The sequence below is a fragment of the Manis pentadactyla genome, chromosome 2 (assembly GCF_030020395.1).
Source record: "Manis pentadactyla isolate mManPen7 chromosome 2, mManPen7.hap1, whole genome shotgun sequence".
Classification (NCBI taxonomy): Eukaryota; Metazoa; Chordata; class Mammalia; order Pholidota; family Manidae; genus Manis; species Manis pentadactyla.
This window is the reverse complement of record NC_080020.1, coordinates 5,710,523-5,729,630: the sequence shown is the minus strand read 5'-3', so window position 1 is coordinate 5,729,630 and position 19,108 is coordinate 5,710,523. Positions and strand designations below refer to the sequence as shown.

Below are 19,108 nucleotides of genomic sequence, written 5' to 3'. Positions count from 1 at the left end.
CTCAGCTAAACGTGCTTTTCCAAAAACAGAACCAAGTGAAAGTCTTTTTCCAAAGGAATGGCTCAGGACAATGAGAATAGAAACATTTCAAGGTAGGAAAACTTGCATACGCATCTCTCACATCTCTGAAAAATAGATTCTAGACAGATTCTAGGGACAGAGCTTCCTAAACCAGGATTGACATAGCATTTCATGCATGTATTCAAAGGGAGAATGCATAATGGGATTGCCCTACAAGCTGTCATGCGTGATACTGGTGAAGGAATTACTATTACAATAGCTTTGCAAGGTTTCCAGGACGCCATACACAGACATCAAATATTCCATCCTATAAACAAGGCTTTGACAAAAGTTCAAAATTAACCTTTAAGCCATCATGTACTAACTGATGTTTTTACTATTCTTTGTGGGAGGCTTCCTAAAGCCTATATATATTCCACCAATAAACGAAGCAAAAAGAATCCACGTTTATTTGATCCATTCCACTCTAAGACCACATTTCAACACAGGTTAACAATCATATCCATACGTTGTCATTCATAGCTGAGGAATTCAACAGTTATGAAGAATATTCCTCAATTAAAAGGAATGAAATCCTTAGAGGGCATGGGTAGTGAAAGTTCCCAAAATAATTTGTTTGAATTAGTTTGAAATAATTTGTTTGAATTAGAAAGAGTGCTTAGTTTTTAAATTGCTAGCTGGGCATTAGAACATTTAGCTACATCCGACAGAACATTTATCTTACACTCTGAACTCCCCTACACAAAGATCCTTGTAATACTGTAAAGTTGCCACGAAATTAACAAAAATCTCAAAGTTTATTTATCAGTTTAGAAAATCACAACAAATTGGGTAGGGAATTCAGACATTATAGATTCAACCATCAGCTATACAGATACAAGCACCGATGACTGACTGATGACGGCTGCCTCGGCCTTGCCCCCCACCCCGAAACCTGCTGACCTCCCTGGCCTTCTACTCTGTCCAGAGCTGCCGAGAGCACAGCCACCTTCCTCCAGGACTGCTGCCTCCTCTCGGCTCCACAGTTTACCACCAAGTGGTACCACGGGCCAGAAACACTGCCCTGCCAAGAACTTCCCTTTTTATTGCTAAAAGGTGTGTGGTGATCCACAGGCTGTGCTGTTCATCAATGAGTTGAAATCTGGCCTAAACTCATCATTTCAGGGCAACTGAGAGAATAACTGCTGTACACAGGAAACCACATTTGGGAAAGGCAATGGCTTTCAGTACAGTGTAAGATTAAAAAACCAAAAACTTCCTTCATTTCAAATTTTGTGATACTTTCCAAGGACACAAAAATGTGACGTATGTATGATTGCCTTAGGAACCTCAGTACAGGAGACATAATTTACTCTATTTGATGATACAGTACCAAAGTGCACATACATGTGTATATATGTGTACATTTTTTTTTATATTTAGCATTTAGTGTGTGCTAAGCACTGTGCTCTGTGTTTAATTATATTCTCTTGATTAATCCTTACAATACTCTGGAGTAGTGGCTATTATTAGCTCCATTTTGCCCACAGGGAACTGAAACTTGGAAATGTTAAGTGACTTGGCCAAGGTCACTCTGTTAGGGGGACGTAGAGGTACAATTGATATTCAAGCTGCATGACCCCAAAGGCATCCAATTTTTCCAAACTGTAGGTGGAGAAAGTTTGGGGTTTGGGTTAAATGGACACTCTTGACCCCATGGGGCTATTTGTAAAAGAGGAGAAAAGTTTCTTGAAATTCAATCAACGTGTTTCAATTATTTGTCCCTAAGAACACAGGTTTCAACATCCTGTCAACAGAGTAACTCCCAGAAGACTGTCATGGAAGAAGGCAAGAAGCAAATGCCCGTTTCTCTTTGCTCTGTGCTGCCACATCATGAACTGCTCCAAGCGTTCCCAAAGGACTGGCTGACCCCACGGGTGGTAACACATAAAATCTCAAATGTGGAACTACATCACACTCAGTGCTGGGACCAAGCAGATGATGAACCCACTCACCGGAATTGTTTGGCAGTTTTCTTTCAGATATCTTCAGGATCAATTTCTCTTCTTTCTAGCCAAATTTTATTTGTCCTCTTTCTTTCAGGAAGCTGGTATAAATACCTGGCTTTGACCTTCCTCCTAAAGGCATAGCTGGCACACTGGAGTATTAATGGTGAGATAGGAATGTGAGAAAGGCTGGTTCGCAGACCCTCCTACCAAAAGAGATCAGTGCAAGAAATGAGGGTGATTTGATTACTAAGAACCTGTTATACAGACCTATGTAAATAGGTTTAGACATAGGTCTAAAAGCATCTGGGAAAGATTTAAACTATTAAGAACTCTAGTCTTGTTTAGGGGGGAAATGGTTGGAATACCGTTGCTATTGGAATCGCTACTCTTTCTTGTTTCTTATAGTAATCTTAAATATTATAAGAAACATTGGGCTAGTATAACTCTGAGAAGGAAAGATGGCTTTATGCCTGCCATCCTGTTCTCCCGTGTGCCGCTGGAGGAATCCAAATGCCTGTGAAGAGCTACTGTTCGCTTACAGAGACTGAATACCAGTCCAAGGTTCTTGCCATCTGTATGTATGGTACAGGAAGAGGAAGGTCGGAATGCAGGAAGAGAATGCTCGCTTCAGCTCACAATGCTGACGCGTACGTTGGTTTCTGTGTGACTGCCAAGTTCCTTCACAATCTCCACTCTTTCTCCACTGTACGGTCTCACCTCTGTGTTTTATCAGAGTGTGAGAGAGGCAAGGCCATGAAAATCACTGGCATTTTCGTTAGCTCTGTCTGTCAGACCTTCCAAACTCTCAGGACTCCTACGCTTTAAGGGGAATCACGTGAGCATCTAGCCAGACATTTTGGATTAATTTCTATTGATCCTCTTTTTCAAAGAGCATCTGCCTGTTCTGTGATCTTGTTATTTTCCAACCACTCCATTTTAAACTCTTTTAGCGCCTAAGCTTCTCTGAAGAGAATTCACATCTCTTCAAACAAAGCGTATGAAAGGTCATGGTAACCTGAAGCTGTCTTGTCCCAGACTGCCCCCTTCTACAGTGACCACTCTGGCCCCACGTGACTTCACAGCATGGGGGTTTGGGCTGCCCACTATGGCTAATTCCCCATGCATTCAGTTGCATTTTTGATATTTTATAGATTTCTACCAAAAAGCATTGTTCATAATGCCAATATCAATGCATTATCTCTTTGCCAGTAGGAGGAAAAATACCTTAAGAATGTATTTATAGGCTTCCTGGAAAACTTGTTTCTTATACAACTAAGCCAAACAGATTTTATTAATTAAAATGACCTGTCATCTATCAGTTCACTTTATTCTGTCCTACGAAGAAAAGCTTTATGTAACTCAGTAGTGATAATATCCTGAATTAGCTACCGAATGGCAGACCCCCTATGGAAGGCACCCAGGACTGCAGGCTTATTATAGGTTAGACAAATCCAGCGCTAAAGACAGCAATTCCGTTACTCCGGCAGTATCTATCTTGTAGAGCTACTTGAAGACTGGTTGTATTTTTGTTATTATACTTAACTAACTCTGCCTGCATACCAACTCCTTCAGTTTTCTGCCTGACAAATGTTCAGGGGCCACCTAATGAGGTTAGAATCTTCCTTTGGTTGCTAATTCTTATAAAAAGATGTCTATCCTGCCTTTCCCAGATGACTTTTAAAGCATATGGAGCTTCCGTATTTGAAAATAAAGGATACTTGCAATGTTCCTCTCCAAGATACGATCTCAAACTATCTATTGTCCAGTCCATGCAAGAAATATATTCAAGGAGAGTTATCAGAGTGAACCACACTGTGGCTGTCTGCACAATCCTAAGTCAGCCTTTCCAAAGTACGTTCCCTAGGGAATGCTGGTTTTATAACATGTCACTTCCTGGTATCCAGTGAAAAATGGTTTCATGATGAAATATACCAATTTTAACAAAGTTAAACTACTTTCTGTAAGATTTCTCAGAGACTTTGGTATGTATGAATTTCCAGGAGGAGAAAGGGGATGCACCATTCCCCCCAGATTACCTAACCACAGAAACGTTCTCCCCTTGATTATCATTTCTTACAGGGCTAGTGTTCTGTGAACCTACTTTGAGAAAGTGTTTTGAGATTAGTCTCCATGCCATTTCTAGATTACTCCAGAGAATCAAAGGATTGCAGACCTGAACCTTCTCCACCTATCCCACTCCCAAATATTTTTATTGAATTATATGTAATTTGTGGATATGCTCCTACTATCACTGCAAGATGCTTTAAGAGACTTGCTATTGAATTCATGGTAGAAATGTTTAAAAGCACCAGCCATATGGCTGGTAGTGTTCCTTTTATGAGATCTGTATAAGAAATTGCTCTTGAATATCAAGTTATTGGGAGAAAAATTCTTCCAAATATCAAGTCCCAGAAAAAGCTGCTTTGGTATGTTTTTACCTTATGGACATGGCAAATCTTCATCTGAGGGCATTTCCTCTTTGCTTAGATTAAGGAAGCTCAAGTTAAATTTGAAGTCCACTTTTAATAATTATTCAGGGCCTTATGTTTTATATTTTTATGTAATATCTCTTCCTAGCCGTATCATAGTAACTGACCTACATATTTCTCTTCATCAGATACATCATCCTCTAATCTTACCTGAGTTATATGTGCTTTTATAAACTACCTCAAATCCTTTAGGTAACGAAGTAGAATGTAAATTAGCATATGATGTCTTTCCCTACACTGATCATATTCAGTTTGTCCCTAAGGAGACAGAAAATGATTTTTACATGATCCTTACTTCATTCAAAAATCTGGTGTGCAATTCATGATTGTATTCTATCTTTTCTGTCTTCTTCTCTAGTTCCAGCACTATGTTCTCACAGCTAACGTGGAGAAATGACTCATGTCTCCATTAAAGCCCAGCTGATTGATTTCCCTTTATAGATATCTACTAATATACCAAAATCCACTTACCATTTTCTCTCTTTCTAAATCTGTTCAGGTCATCAGCTGATATTGCAGAACACTATTGATGATTTCCCCCCCTAACTTGTGTTTCTAAATCTGCCATGATTACATTTCTAAGGAAATGAGGAACCTTGCTTTATAAAAGTTGACCAGAGTCCAGAATTTATGAAGGATTAAAACTCTGATTTAAGGGAGATAAAAGGAGAAAAAAAATGAATCTCTATTCACTTAAACTAATATCATGAAATCCAAATTCGGCAACTGCCTGCATCTGGGATCTGTGTTTATAAAATCAGAGCTAATAAAAGCAGTGGCATGCAGCTATGGAAGTCAGTTAGGTTCAAGATAAACTCTCAAGTTTTATGTGTGGACAAGTGTATTGCTCTTTGCTAATTTCCTACTGGCACTTACTTCTTGACTGCTCACAGTGTTACTATGTGATAATTTTTATGTGCTATTCAAAGTTAGTTGACTTAATTCACTTAACAGATTTTCCTGTAACTTTTGGTTAAACAGTATCCTTTATGTGCTTGCCCTTCAGTCACCGGGATGAACAGAAAGAGGTTCTGATTCATGAAATGTGAATTTCTGACAGTTGCCATATTCTTTAAAAAGAACTTGAGCAATGCATGAGTGATGCATTCTCCCCATTTTCTGTGCCCATCTGTCTTTCTGCCAGCGTAGTCGCCTTCTGTTTCTGCAAGCAGTTGGGCAATAAAGTACTAAACATAGAGAAAGGACGATTCCAAAAGGGTAAATGATTGTTTAATTTCATCTGATGCTACCCAGTTGGCGGAAGCCTCATCCTCCAGGGGTGAGCAATGCCACCATGGAGGTTGGGCACATTCTCAAGATGCCATGTGCCTTGATGGAGTAATGGCAGAGAGTACAGCACTCATGTCCAGTTCCACCCCCTGGGATCATAAAGGGACAGTGTATTCCACTCTAGTAAGTTCAACCCAGGTGCCATCTCTGGAAATAGTGTCACATAAAAGTCAATAAAAACACAGGTCCAACTTTCACTAATTCCCTTAGTAGTGAAATTTTCTACATGCTGCATTTTCCATTCAGAAAAGATGTCTATCTTGGTGTGAGAACAGGGGTACATACACACGGACATTCTCTGATCCCTAAAGTCCGCGAGATAGGCTAGGTTCTACAGCAACTCCATTTTACTGTCCTGGACTCCTGAGATAGGTTTTTAGACGTTTCTTTATAATTATAGGTTATATTGATGTTGAGATAGTCCAGAAGAGGACTTCCTATTAAATTATACTGATGGCATTATGCAGAGAAACATGTCCAGGTAGAATTCAAATGACAAAGTAAGGACAATATCCGTAAGAACTGACTCTCCCTTAAAGTAACACGTGTGATCACAGGATCCCAGGATTTTAGAGATGATGGGAACTTCACATATATTTCATCCAAACCCTTTCTTTTACGGAAGGAGGAAAAATTCCCAGAAAAGCCGTGACAATGAGTTAGCAGCAGAGGTAGAACTAAAATCGGGCTTCCACTTCGCCATTTCCTGGGCAAGTTGTAGAACACTGATAAACCACGGATCGCCTCCACATCAGAAACCTGCTGCCTCCTTTTCTGCTGCTCTCACTTCATACTTAAGTTCCCCTACTTTGCACACTCTTGTTCAAGGAGTTCCTGACTCAGCTTCAGAGGGAACCTGAGAAGCAGAACACACCTGAGCCGTCAGTCCGACCATCTCATTTTCTCACCAAGAAATGAAGGACCCAGCGAAGTTCTGAAACTTGTCGCAGTAAAAGAATGAGGGGGTGTCTAAATGGAACTGGCATCCCCTTGTCCTTTTCTGGGTCAGTTGGCTTTACTACCATCGGGTCTCTAGCATGCTGCCTTAAAGATTTAAAATAATTTTTAAAGAAATGTTCAAGCGCATGATGAATCCTTTCACAAAGCAAGTAACCACATTTGTGTATTTGCTTAGATTTGGATTTTTCAAATAAGGTGTACATTGACTTCAAATACGCTGCACATGTGGCCAACAAATAGGAGCCATCGAATCATGACCTAAGACCCCTGGGCTCCCTTCCCGTGGCCTCACACGCTCTTGCCACACCCCCTCAGCATCCTCCCCTTGCCCATTCTCAAGGGCTTGCCAAGGGAGTGTAAGGAGAACCATTATTATTTTCATTCCTCTCCCCACAATCTCCCCATTGATTCAGCGGGACTGGGGGGTAGGGGTTATGGGCAGTATGACTTAAAGTCAACTTTCACTTTGCAAAACAACGCTCTTCTTTAACTTCTCTTTTTAACTGGATCTAAAACCCCAGAACTACTAAGAAGGCTAGAGAAATGGTGCCTGCGCACTTGCAGCATACGCTAAAATGAGCAAGTTTAGATTCATCCTGGGTTTGGGCAACTAATTCTGATCCTATGCATCATCAAAGAGTCTTTCATTTGTCCTCTTTGTTTTCCCTTCCCATGAGTGTATCTGCTGTTGAATCATGTCCATGCCATTCACTGATTATCTCACTGTAATGAGGTCAGTGGGAAGCAATTGACTCTCGTTTGTATTGCTCCCAATGGCCATGAGAGAGGATAGGTTGTAAAGAATGAGGTAAGTAATGTAAGTCATGTATCAATTATATTGATACAATGCAAAATTTTCCTCGAAAGATCTATAGCAGACTAATGCAAATAATTTCATTGATGTGGCTGTCATTTTAAGATACCAATATACATATGAGCTATGAAAAATAATGGCGCCATTAATTTAATATGCAGGGGATAAGCTTTAATTGAATGATTATGGGCCATTAGCAAAATAGCTTGACATCATGCACTATTGGGTGCTAACTGTTCAGGGAAGGTAGAACTTTGCTTTGCACTTTGCTTCCATTAGAGAAATCAAGCCTGATGAACAAATCTCAGAGTGACCGACCAGTTTTGAGTCTGTCCTATGGTTCATGCTGGATCTTGAGTAGAAAAGACAGAAATGTCTTTGGCATACTATATAATCCAAAAAGCAACCAGAGGTTCAGTACTTTGGCACTCATTACAAGAACTAAAAAGCAGGAGAGTGTACTCTACAGCATGCGCTCTAGAGTTACATTCAAATACCAGCTCCATTATGTAGCCTCAGAGAAGTTATTTGAATGCCATATGCCTTTGTTTTCTCACCTTTAAAATGGGTGTGTTCATATTAGTTACCTATAAGGATTCTTTTTGAGGATAAAATAAGTTGAAATACATATAAAGCTCTTAAGAGTGGTGCTGCAAACATGCTAAATGCTCAAGCGGTATTATCTACCACGACAGTAAATAAATCTACTAATACAGTAAACCCAGGAAAGTCTCTTTGTTTCTTTCAAAATGTCTTACTAAACAACAGTATGATCTTAACAAATAAGTTCCTAAAGACTACACTGTGGGAATTCTTTCATGCTGCCCTTGATCTTAATTGTCACATTTAATTTTTAGGTACTCATTGGCTTCAAACAATTCATTGCCCAATATAAAAAGGTGAGAACGCTCAAATTATCTAACTAGACAAAATGAAACATAGACTCAGAGTACTCTTTCAATGATCATAACTTCAATCCTCAGTGGAAAAATACTCTCCAAACTGAAAAGAACATAAATAATTTTTGGTTAAATCAATCATTATAAATACATTTAAGGAGATTTGCAAAGCAACTTCAAACTATTTGTATGCAATTTTTCTAACATAATACACTTTATAGGCATGCTGCACATATACAGACTGCAGATTATAAATCATCATCCAATATTTACCAAGCCCCTATGTCCATATGATGACAGCATCTGGTAAAACACCATTGTCAAAAATCTTGAGAGCTAAAATGAAACTGGTTCTTATTCTAAGCCTAGTGTATTTTTAAATCAAGCTGCAGGGAAATAATTACTTTTGTTTCTATTCAATCAAGACCTGCACAGAGAGTTTATGGAATGACATAATATCCTTCCTGAAATCAAACCGGTATGTAGGACCAGTATCCTTCACACATACCCAGTTCCTGAACCTTTACAAACAAATTCTAATTTCCAAGGAAACAATCTCATCAAATGCTGCTCACTAGAATACATATTGTTCCTTCTGGGAACATTACACGAAGATTTTCAAGATTACAAAGCCCAACTTCCCTTCTAAAATTCAACATAATCTTCAACTCATTTAATTAAATGGAAACTGCATTTGTATAATGGCTCTAGAAATTCATGGTGAACTTATGTATCACCAATATAATAATTTAGTTTTTTTAAATCTGAGAGGGGTGTGGTCATAAACTTCACAAACTTACTGTGTCCCAGTGGGTATGTGTGTGTGTGCCTTTTAAATGGACATCAGTTAGGGGTTCTGTCGAAATGTTCATCTCCTGTTTCTACAGACCTATCCTAAAATAAGGAGCATGTTTTAAACTATTTTTGAGAATAATGAATTTTTAGTAATGTCCATGCTGTTGATTTCTTTTTCTTCTGAAAACAAAAGGAATATCCAACAGCTTGTAATCAGTATCCTCTCTGCCTTAGGAGGCCGGAGCTTCTGTGTACAGGTCACAAGCTTTGTTTTGAGGTTAGAAGACCTATTTCTATTTATCCTTTCCCAGATAAATATCAACAAATACCAATACAAATCAGTATCAACATATCAGTGCCAACTGCTGACACAAACAGACACACAGGCAGAGGATGTGATCCTAGTTCTCAGCCTGACGGCGTTAAGAATAGAATTCTAACTTTCCCTGGTCACTGAGAGTGTCCTAAAGATTCTGGGTAAGGTAGAGAAGTTAGTCCCCCCAACCCCAAGTCAATAAACCAGGGTCCAAGTTTTAAATGTGACACTGGGAGAGAAACTGCCGGAAAGCTCCTAAAACACATGTTGAGTAAACTTGTCTCATTTATTCTGTAGGCACATGTACATTTTGAAACTTATGATTCACAGTCCTACTGTGAAGTTTTTTTGTGCACTTTATGTTGAGTTATGTGGCAGCTAAGTGCTGACACTGTTTGCTTAAAACTCCTGCCTAAAGTTGTTTCTAAAAGGTAACATGCAGCGTGGCGTAGAAATCCATATATTGTAAAGTGAAAACAGTAATTGAGAAAACTGGGTTAGCATGAAATGAAGGCAACAGACACCAGAATTAGCAACAGCCTTCCACTACCCGCAACTCACCTTGTTGAATTTTAGTCACTAGCTGCTGGCGTGCTAGAATCCGGCTCATCCTGTAAGGAGAGCGTCTCGCAGTCTGATCAAATCGCAAGTATATCTCCTGGCCCTCAGGTGTCATGGAATTTAGATAGTAGCAGCCTGAAGCTGGGGTCCTGGGTCCCTGACTGAACATCGCGGCAGATGCCCCTCTGCCCCCTGGTCTGCCCTGCGGCCGTTCCCGTCTGCGCCCAGGCTCAGTCTCAGAGCAAGGCGCCCAGCCTGGCAGAGCTCAACAGACCCAGCGATTTTTGAAAAGAATAAGGAGTGCCAAAAGCCACAGTGCTGAATTCCAACCCCTGGCCCTCACGTGGCCTCGGGGAGCCAATCAGAGGAGGACAGGAGACCGGGCTCGGCCGCAGTCCGGCCCAGCCCGCGGGGAGGCGGCCCCGCAGCCGCCGGTCCCCCCGCCGAGGCTGACAGCGCGGGGCGGGCACCGGCCGGGCCTCGGCGCTGCCTGAGCACCAGCAACCGCGCCCCCTATAGAGAGGGGCGGCGACGGGGCAAGGCAGCCCGCGAGAAGCAAGCCCGTGGGCACAGGAAACCTTGCAGGCTGTAAAAGAGCGCATTCGCTGTCTCCAAGGCGGCTGCAGCCAGGTAAGCAAGGACGACCCGGCAAAGGGCTCCCATGGAAAACTACTTCGAATCAGCATAAACACCCTTCATTACGCAGAAACGAATCAAAAAGCTTGCAGTGAAAAATAGACTCTCAAGTGCTTTAACAGCCCCAGTAAATACACGGACTCCTGACCCTCCGCAGTGGAAAGTTAAGAGCTCTTACAGATAAGAGACGCAGAGGCAAAGGGCATGAACACAACTGTTAAGTGATTTTTTTCTATTTCCTCACATTTTCAACACCAAGAAGCAAACTACTTATGAAGGATCTATCGCATTTAAGACGCTGTGGTAGATCACTGGGAAGCTGCAGTCAGGCAAAGGTACTGCCTCCAAGCTACTGTCAATAGGGGAGGGGTGCAAAAGCTCTTAATACACGCGTACTGCGAAAGGTGGCTCAATGAGACAGCCGGGGTGTTGGGGGAACAACATCAGTTTTGATGGGGGTGATGACTAGAGAACCGACAGAGAAGGAGGCACTTGGGTGGGCCTTTAAAAAAAAAATGGGTGGGGCTCTGACAAGCAGAGGCTGGGGAGGGCTTTGCAGAAGGATCTGTGGCCACATGTGCGGAAATCTGGAACCAGAGCGTGTGTTAAGGAACCTGAGTAATTTGATTTGGCCACATCCAAGGATACATATGGGAGTAATAGAATCCGTCCCCCACCCCGTTTTTCCTCTTTAATATTGTTTGATGTGAAGAGAAAAACGTCCACAGAAAACATGTTATCGAATTCTGAGCCTGGGGCTGAAAGAATAAAGTTCTTTGAAAAAGAAGCGTGTGGCCAAGTTTCTCTTACATTTGACTGACTCAGACTGAAACACAGCTTGGCCTGAGATTTATAGCCCTAGTAATGAAAAACTCTCAATTAAAAGTATAATAGGACTCAAATTAGGACCCCGATTCTCATTACTGTGGCTCACAGTGGTCAGCCTTCCCTGTGGGAATTCCTGCTGGCTCGATTCTGAGAAGCAGCTAGCTCCTATTACTGTCCCACTATGGAAATAAACAAGTTATTAAAGGTCTCTAGGGCCTACTCTAGAATATACTATCGCTCAGGGCAATTGTGAGCCCCTTCTGATAATGGTGCAAGAAGAGGCAGGTGTTAGGTTTTCAGCAGGCACCACAGCTGAAAAGAAAAGGATGCGCTCACTTGGTTTCTTTACAATTCTTACTTAGGATTTGATCAGGGTTTTTCTGTCCCAGGGCATCCTTTTGGAAGGTGAAAGGGATCTGAGATCTAGGGAGTCGGGTACGCCAGATGCATGCACATGAATGGCAGACAGGGTCAGCGCTATACTGCAATATTAGATACCTGTAAATAAAGGTCCACTTGCCAAGCTCAGCTCCAGCCTGGCTGCCATCGGATGGAGATGCTAAGGGCAGCCACTTTGTGTACATGCTTTTTGGATTAATAGTCCAACGCTGGGGACGTCCCTGCCGTAAACCATGTGCTTGAGCCAGACACGTGGCAGGTATCACTTTTCCACTGGGAGAGAATGGAAGCAGAGTGGAGAGTGACAAAAGAGTATGGGACTTGGGAACTTTGGATATGTTCCAGAAGCCAAGGGAAAGGAAAGAAATTAATATGTAGTTGCTTTATAGTGGTGAATAACACTCAAAAAAATACTGGCCATTCCTAATGCCAATCTTGTAGTTCATTGCTAACTTGGCTACATTTTAAAAATAAATGGATTCTTTCCCAGAAGCACTGCAGTGTGTTATGGCCTGGTTACTAAAAAAGAAAACAAAACCAAAAAAACACAATGTCACCTTTTTGCATAATAATAAACACGTGAAAATGCTGAAAGTCCTGAGGTGTTTGTTTGGAAAACATCAAGATCATGATTATGTACTCTTTGATATTTGTAAACGGTTGCAACGTGAACCATAGTATTTGGTAGAAAATTGGCAGTGAAGAACAAGAATTGAATGTAAATTAAGCAAAAAAGGAAATTTGTATTCCCTGATTAAAAGGAAAGCAAGTTAGAATAAAGCCTAATTTTTCTCAAAATTTGTGAGTTTTAATAAGAGGATCTAGGAAGGACTATGCATCAACATCTCTGTCCTCTCTATTTCAGGTACAAGATTTATTTTATGGTTCAAGTAGTATCTATAAATCCATGCAACTGCTCATCATGTTTGGCATTTTGTGTATCCTAAATACCATATCTAAAGTAGATAGGTACCATTATTTTCCTATTAGCACCACTAATGCCTGGTATTATGCTAATGCATTGCTGTGAAACCTGAACCTTTCAATGAATTTTTTTCAGCATTTGGTCCTAGTGATTGACCAAATCAGTAGTGGGTGGGCAGTTCCGTTCTGCTTGTGGTCAATGCGGAAGCAAGGACCTGCTCACGATCTTCCCGGGGCTGATGATGTCCTCCATGCATCTCACCAACAGAACCTGCCCCCTCACTGGTCAGTGATGAGGTTCTGAAGAAACCAGAGAGGGTGAGAGTGCTGGAAACCCAAGTGTGTCTTCCAAGACTGTTGCTAGATTCCTTTAAAAATGAGGAAAATGGATGGCATAGTTTTTAGTGTTCACCTACTTTTCCTCTTTCCTAATTTGGTCATCAAGTGCAGTCTTCCCTCAGACAATTTCCGGGATAAGATAAATAGACGACTAGTGGGAACCAAACAGGGCAATTAACAGGGAAGGGGAGGGACTAACAGTGTTGAGTGCCTACTATGTGCTAAGCCTTAAGCTATTTACATTCTGTCATTTAATTCAGGCCAGGAAACCCTCTGTGGTATCTTATTTTGTAGGCAAGGAAACAAAGCCTCCCAGAGGTGAAGCGATGTCCCACGTCATATTGCAATCAAGCAGAGAGCCACTGTGTATCTCCAAACTAATGGTATTGTAACTCCTCCCACTGTCACATGTGAAGGACAGGGAGGAAAAACTGTGGCACTGAAAGGTTTCTGGGGAAACTGGGTAGAGGAGAAAATTTTGGAAGGATATATTGAAAACCATCTTAGTCCTATTTAATTTGTATGTGGTACTGGAATGGAACATTCCATTTAGCTATGGAATAGTTGAGATCCAGACGTCTAGAGACCAAGATACACAGCCCAGAGCCTTTAATTAATGGGTGAGAACCGTGGTCCCTTAGGAGTAACCCAAGGCTGAGAACTGAAGACGCACCCCCACCTCACCCCAGTCCAAAGTGAGAAACAGCTCGACTGTCTCTTTATTTAATGACTTCTCTTGCAGGGTAGGCTGTTGTGTGTCCTCTGCTTTCTGCTCCTCCTCAAGGCTAACTCCGCACATTGTCTTGGCTTTTCCATGGCATGTCTTCCCAATGCGAACTCTCCAAATACAGTCAAAACTCTGAAATTTGGCCTCTAAACCAAACGTGTGGGATTTAAAATTTTCAAGTCTTTTGATAGATGATTCCAGATTCGTGCTCCCTGGAACCTTGTGTACACATGGCAGAAAGCGAGGGCGCTTTTACAGAAGCCAGGAGTGGCTCACAGTGCTTTCATCTCCCTGCTTCCCTCTCCTCCTTCACACACATTCCAGCCTCTCTGTCAGCCTGCTCAGAGGGGGCCAGGCAGCTCTGCCAAGGAGGAAACTGTCTGAGATACAAGTGGCAGGTGGAAAAAAGCAGAACCTACTTGGAGGGCAGCTTTTGAAATAAACTGAATCCAAAGGTTGTGGGTCCATGCCAAAGCCTTCTTCCTGTGGCCTCTGAAGCTCATTTTGAGGATTTCCACCAGTTGATTTTGATTATGTGCCCAACTCTATACCAGTCAGTCTTCCCAATATGCATGCACCCCATGCCCAATGACCAGTGGTATTACATTCGTGGCCATGACCAGGACCCCCCATGAAAGGTTTTGGAGTGGATTCTCTTCTGATTCAGCTCCCCCACTTCTGGACCGTGTCTTCCATTTGCAGTCCAGATCCTGCTGCAAAGACGTATGGGTGGTAATAGATGTCCTTTGTTCTGCCTTTGATCAACCTCTTCTCTGTGCTCTGCCCTCATGCCGTCCCCTGGGGACTCGCACATCAGCTCCTGTTCATGTGGCCAGTGATCCGGTCTGACTAGTCCCGGGCTCTTTGCCTGCACCCATCCATTCCTGCCAAACCGAAATTTCTTCACTTTTCTAAGTCTTTCCAAAGATCTGGAACTGTGCGATTTCCTACTCTCTCTCTCTCTGTCAAAACCTACTGCCTTCAGAAACATTTTTATGACTAATGCAAAAACCTTTAGTATTAAGAGTCATGTTAATACCTGTTAATAGTCATTATGTGGCACATTAATTAGATAAGCTCGTTACATGCTAATATTGAATCCATTTATTCATTGCCACTGCTGGGGCCATAAAGTTTTACATCCTAGATTTGGAAAGGACATTAAACATCTTCTAATCCAGCCACTCAACTACTGTACATGTTGCTGTCAGATCAATTAGTTAATACCCAACCGACGTAATGACCTCACCAAGGAACACAAGCTGTTTACGTTTTTCCTCATATTTTCCATCCACTGGCTCTACTTCTGCCATTCGGAGTTCGACGGGACAAATTTATTCTTTCTTCCATAGGCCTGCCCCTCAGATGTTTGTAGAAAGCCGGACCGCCCCTTCTAAGAATCTTTTGTAGGCTAAACATTCTTCTCCATCAAACCGCACAACTTCTAACTATACAGCAAGCTGATTGCTGTCTTTTGGTCCTACCCAAGTCTCTCAGTACCTCCTTAAAAACATGGCTTCATGTGACCTGCATCGGGTGTGCTACACTTGTACGGGTCCTGTCTCAGGTTATGGGCAGTTTTTGTTGTTTAATCTACACTTACCCAATCGTTAATTCAGCCCTACTGAATGCCGGCACAGTGCCGCAGTAGGTGGGGAAGATACAAAGTGAATGCTATGTGGTCCCTGCCTCCAGGGACAGTCTGCCAGGGAAGAGAGTATAGAAACTTGCCGCTCCTCCAAAGTGAGGTACTGTGGGGGGGGCTATCTCTACTGCCTCATACTGTTTTATAGGCAGTCGAAGTGCTTAAGCAGTGTGGTGTTTATACATCTTCATAAAATCTGCTGTTAAGGGAGGGTTGAGGGTTAGCTATCCTGTACTTAACAAATGACCTTCCAAACATGAGAAGAAGCCTTTTGACTTATTAGAATTATTGAGGTATTTTTAATTCCTGATTTTTTTCCCCCAACTATTTAATTCTGCCTTGCTCTTTGGGTAGTGATGTAGCTAGGAAAATTTACGGGCATAAAATAAAAGTTAAATGAGTTTGGAAAAAGGTTAAGTAAGAGTAGGAAAATAATAAAGTCAAGGCTGAAATCAGTTCACAGGAATACAAGCCATACAACCCTGCACATTGGTGGGAGGTGGTTGAAAATGTGATTCCTATGTGACAAAGCAAAAGGGAAACAAGACGCATTAAGAAATTCAGTGTATCTGCATGACAGTAACAACACGGTGATTCAGATAAATACAGATCACCAGGTATTGAGACCCCTAGGGAAAATTTCCTGGGTCCTCATAAAGAATCAGATCTTCCAAGTATTACATATAGTAACAAACCTTAGTTCATGGTTTCTTAACTGTACCCTTTAATGTCAGTAACATGGTAACAGCACTATTTAGGAAAATTTCTACGAGGGCCCCCAAAAAACATAGCGTAAGTATGCTATACTCTGTGATCCTTTAAACTATGTATTGAACCATATCACTTTTCTGCATCAAAATTTTTCTGTTGCACCTACAACAAAATCCTTGCTTGGTCCACGAGGTCCTGCACAATCTGTTCCTGCTAACCATGGCTAAACCACACTAAACATGGCCCCTAGCCATGCCCGTTCAACGCCAGCCTGCTCCACTTTGCTCTCCTGCCTTCTTCCCACACATGCTGCTCCTTAGTCCGGATGCTTTTCATGGAGTCCATCCCATTGCTGGCTCTTTCTCAGCTTTCAAGTGTCAGCGTCACTGGTACATCCCCAGGACAACCATCCCTGTTCGTTTTCCCTAAGCGGAAGCAAACCCCCTCACTTGTTTGTTCTATAGCGCCTTTCTAAATCTGTAATTACCTATTTATTTGGTCGTTGACCTTTGCACTGCCCTTTCTTGTCAGTACAGTGCTGTGTCTGGGCTGTGTCTGTTTCATTCACATTCTATACTCAAGTGCCTGCCACAAAGGCCAACCCATGGAAGGAAATCAGTAACGACTGGTTGGATGATTGAGTATATAACTGAATAATGGATGATCTGAATTTTTCCAAGGACGAAATTAAGAATTTCTAGAGGACTAGATGCATATTTTTTAGGCAATCATCATCATAAATAGTGTTGTTGGTATGGCTGCTACAACAACTTGGGTTGGATAAGGACTGGACAGCAGATAATCCAAGGTTTTATTCTCCCCAAATTAAGAGCTTTAAATACACACTTCTCTTTGCTGGTTAGTGGCGAGAGTATATGCTTTGACCATCAGACAGAGGGCAGTTTAGGGGACCTTGAGAAAAGTAGGGGGCCTGGAGGGATCAGCAACCCTTGATCCACAGAGAGAGGCTGAAAGGCATGGAAAAACTTGCTAACCCATAACTTCCAATCAGTCTCAAATTTTATAAGCACGCTTGCTGGGCCTTCAGTGACGAATTGGAACAGTTGTTCTTCGTAGATCCAGACTGCATCGGGGTTATCAGCCGTCTCTGTTTCTTCACTACCATAAACATCTTTTAATAATTATTTCAATAATTTTATTGGAGATACTTCCTGTCTGATATTTTCTAAAACCTAGGTAGTTCTGCCCTAATTGAAAAATAAAGGTAATTGCTCATTTTGGGTGTTTCTTTTCTTTTTAAAGAATTGCTTAGATTACTAGAAGGGATCTTTCGGTCTCCTAGGTAGAATTTGTCTGCATTTAGAGACTTATCCTCATTTACCTCAGGTTAGATTCTATACCCTCCCTCCCCACCTTGAACAACAGTGAATACATTTTCTTAAGGCTGATTCAGGTTATAACTGGAATATAAAAAGGAAGCTTCCTCATTAAAGACATCTTATGATGACTCTTTGGGAAATACTTCATTAATTCCCCACATTATCTGTTTTGCAAATGTTTGAGATTGCCCAATAAAAGGTGCACCATCATAAAGATTGTTAGGCTGACCTGTAGCCCTGGACCCAGTCTCCATTACTATACACAATTGCTTCCCATCTGGTGTCTGTCACGCAGCAGCTGGGCACTGAGTCAAGTTTAGAAATAACCATGGCACACAAACTGTGGGAGAATAAGGGTGTGTGAATGATAACGCAATTGCATTTCTTATACATTTAAACCACATATATTTTCTTGGATGAATTCAATTCAGGTATACTAAGAATATGATAGCATATTTCCCCTCCTTAGTCATCATGTAAGGCCATCAATCTACACTTTAAAGAAAGGAAAGTGGTGTTAGGAGGAGAGATGGTATTAGAACACATCTCACACATCCCATAAAGAGAGAAGCACTATGAATTTGAGAAGGTAGCAAGACATTTAGAGGCCAGTGTCAGTGGGACTTTGAGGTGACTGGGGAGACACAGTTCCATGCTGGTGACTGGGCATCATGGGGAGGTTCCTCTTTGGGTTTGTGGACAAAGATTTAACCTAAGGTGACTCTGGTGGAATGAAAACGTGATTTTTGCTGACATCTTGTTTGTCATAAATAGAGACAAAGCCACTAATGAATTCCTGTTACGGTTTCTTTTCTCTCACCCTTTCCTAGTTAAATATTTCGAATGCATACTTCATGCCAGGCACAGTGCTGGGCACCAACAGCACAAAGGTGCACGTGACACTGGCCCTCTTCTCAACAGTATGGTTTATAATGGCCAAAGTTGAGGACAGTTACAAATACAGGACGGCATCGCAGGTGCTGGGGCCGAGGTGCGCGGAGGAGCGTGTGCGGGCAGAGTAGGGGCAGCTTAGTGAGGGCAGGAGGCGACTCACCTGCGGAGCAGGAAGGGTAGAGCTAAGCCCGGAGGGATGCGCACTTGGGCGAGAAGAGAGGAATACGGTATTTTGGGGGGAAGGTCCATGAAGAGAAGAACAATACATAAATACTTGCCTATGCTCTGTGCCCTTTTTAAATCAATAAGATGGAGTATATTTCAAGCCACCACATAATAGAGACCTCACGACTTCTCCCAATGTTCCTCTTGATTCATTCTTTAGTTTCTCCACCAAAGCTCTCAAGTGGGGGCATACCTCTCAGCCACAGCTATCTCCTGGAGGTCACAGTCATTTTAGAAGAAGGATTATGGTCAATAATGTTAAGGAACTAAGAAGGCAATCTGAATTCAGGAGTTACAGGCTATGCAG

At 41.8% G+C, this 19,108-nt stretch overlaps 1 protein-coding gene across 3 annotated transcripts in view; it reads right to left on the bottom strand.

The window, feature by feature from the left end:
• The window catches only part of STARD13 (StAR related lipid transfer domain containing 13), a 329,780-nt gene that overhangs the window by 154,889 nt on the left and 155,783 nt on the right, over nucleotides 1-19,108 (bottom strand). The window contains exon 1 of one of the 3 annotated variants that reach the window (XM_036904996.2): nucleotides 10,134-10,437. The exons of the other annotated variants lie outside the window; for them this stretch is intronic. Coding sequence (XP_036760891.2) covers nucleotides 10,134-10,302 — 169 coding nt within the window. The 5' untranslated portion in view covers nucleotides 10,303-10,437. Of the gene's footprint in view, nucleotides 1-10,133; nucleotides 10,438-19,108 lie in introns of those variants that run through there. 3 annotated transcript variants of the gene reach the window in all.